This window comes from Opisthorchis viverrini (assembly GCF_000715545.1).
Source record: "Opisthorchis viverrini unplaced genomic scaffold opera_v5_211, whole genome shotgun sequence".
NCBI classification, from domain to species: domain Eukaryota; kingdom Metazoa; phylum Platyhelminthes; class Trematoda; order Opisthorchiida; family Opisthorchiidae; genus Opisthorchis; species Opisthorchis viverrini.
Genome location: NW_008751861.1, coordinates 627,822 through 629,443, shown reverse-complemented (window position 1 = coordinate 629,443; position 1,622 = coordinate 627,822). Strand labels below are relative to the sequence as shown.

Sequence of the window (1,622 nt, the reverse complement as noted above, 5' to 3'; positions counted from 1 at the left end):
GGACTGCGCCTACCTGACGAGCCCCAAGAAGGGCGAAACCGGTCGTGGGCTGTCAAAGAGTTTTCAGCAACCTTGTGAGTAGTTTCTTTTATGAAAAAAAGACGTTTTCACCTACTTTTGTCTTTCAGAAAGCGTAATTTCCAGTTGGTAGAGTGCCGCAATTAGACGCCATTATTTTAGGGTTGTGCTTCATCAGAGAGAATTGTAGCTGAGAGAGATTAACATACCAACGAAAAAAAAACGCTGTTCCAAGAATCGGAGTTCAGACTAGACGCTTTTGTTTAGAAGTCTATGCGTTCTGTCCGTTATCTTTTTTCGACTTCAAATTTTCTACCACCTTCGAGCCCAAGATGCACAAGTGTGATATGCCAGATATTCGCGATGCGACTGTGCATATTCTCTCTCTCAACAATGTAAACCATGTTACTACACTGCGATCATCCATGAATGGCATCAAAAAAGTATGCTGAGAACAGAGCAGGGTCATGTTACGATTGGCTAACGGGTTTCACGACTCATTCAGTCCAAGTTCGTCATGTGTAATTTGTGTTCGTTAATCTCTGCGCGAACTGGACAACGGATAGTATTGTTATGATTACTGATTTTAGTGGGTTAAAACTGTTGTGAGTAGCAAAGCAAAAACTTACTGTTGTTGTACTAAACTTGAATATGCACCGTAAGACAATAGCTTATCCATAACGAAGCACCAATGAATTGGTCCAATATCGCGACATTTTGGAACACCAAATACACCCATTTGGGGTCCACCAATGGAAACAACAGCTCCGATTTTTTTAAACGGACACCGTTGAGCTAAAGCACGAACAAACAGTCCGCCTTGTGATAGACCAATCATATGAACACCGTCTCGGAACACAGGGTCTGACAGCAGTTCGTTGCAAACCTGACTGATCTGTATATCGATTGGTTTGAAATAGGAATCTTCAATATCCTTCGAGATTGAAAATAAGCCCGGGGTGCTTTGAAAAATACCTCTGCATCCGACTGACTAGTAGCAATGCATTTCACTTGTGTTCCAGGGATCATTTGCTGCACAACCTCACCGAGCTGCCTTATACCCCCACCCTTTGCATGGTCGCCTGTAGAAAGAAAATAGATATTCTTCGGCATCAAATTACCCATTCCATGCCAGATGATAACCGGGAGTGTTTCGAAGGAGGTGGCAACATCAGAGAAAAGCAGGATGATTAACAATAGTCCGCTCCTTGTGCACATGCGAGTGAACGTTCGTGTGTACTGATTTAGTCTGTTCACTTCGCTCGACCAAACCTAGCCATCGTCCGGTGAAACAACGTATTATTATAAACAAATTTGACTGGTTGTCTGTTGATCGATAGCAGCGCGTGTTCGGCTGATGTGCTGTGACGTATACAGCAAAGTTTGTGCTCGGTGCATCGTTCACCTGTAGCAGTCCACAAACAGGTTGAAATGATTACAAACAAATATTTAAGACGTCTCACCGATGCAGCTTGATTACGAAGTTCATCTGATCATATGTGACGGATGAATCGACATCTATATTGCACACTACTGAAGCTCATCATCACCACAAGCGTTTTGTATCAAAACATAAAGTAACGGATCCTACAAGATTATCGATT

The 1,622-nt window shown here is 42.7% G+C and overlaps 1 protein-coding gene across 1 annotated transcript in view; it reads right to left on the bottom strand.

The window, feature by feature from the left end:
- T265_08176 (hypothetical protein) overlaps window positions 1-1,236 on the bottom strand; it is a gene marked incomplete at both ends in the record, with an annotated part of 30,906 nt that extends 29,670 nt beyond the window's left edge. The window contains 2 exons of the mRNA XM_009173901.1: window positions 648-952; window positions 994-1,236. Of these exons, the coding sequence (XP_009172165.1) occupies window positions 648-952; window positions 994-1,236 (548 nt within the window). The remainder of the gene's footprint in view (window positions 1-647; window positions 953-993) is intronic.
- Window positions 1,237-1,622: the final 386 nt, after the last annotated feature.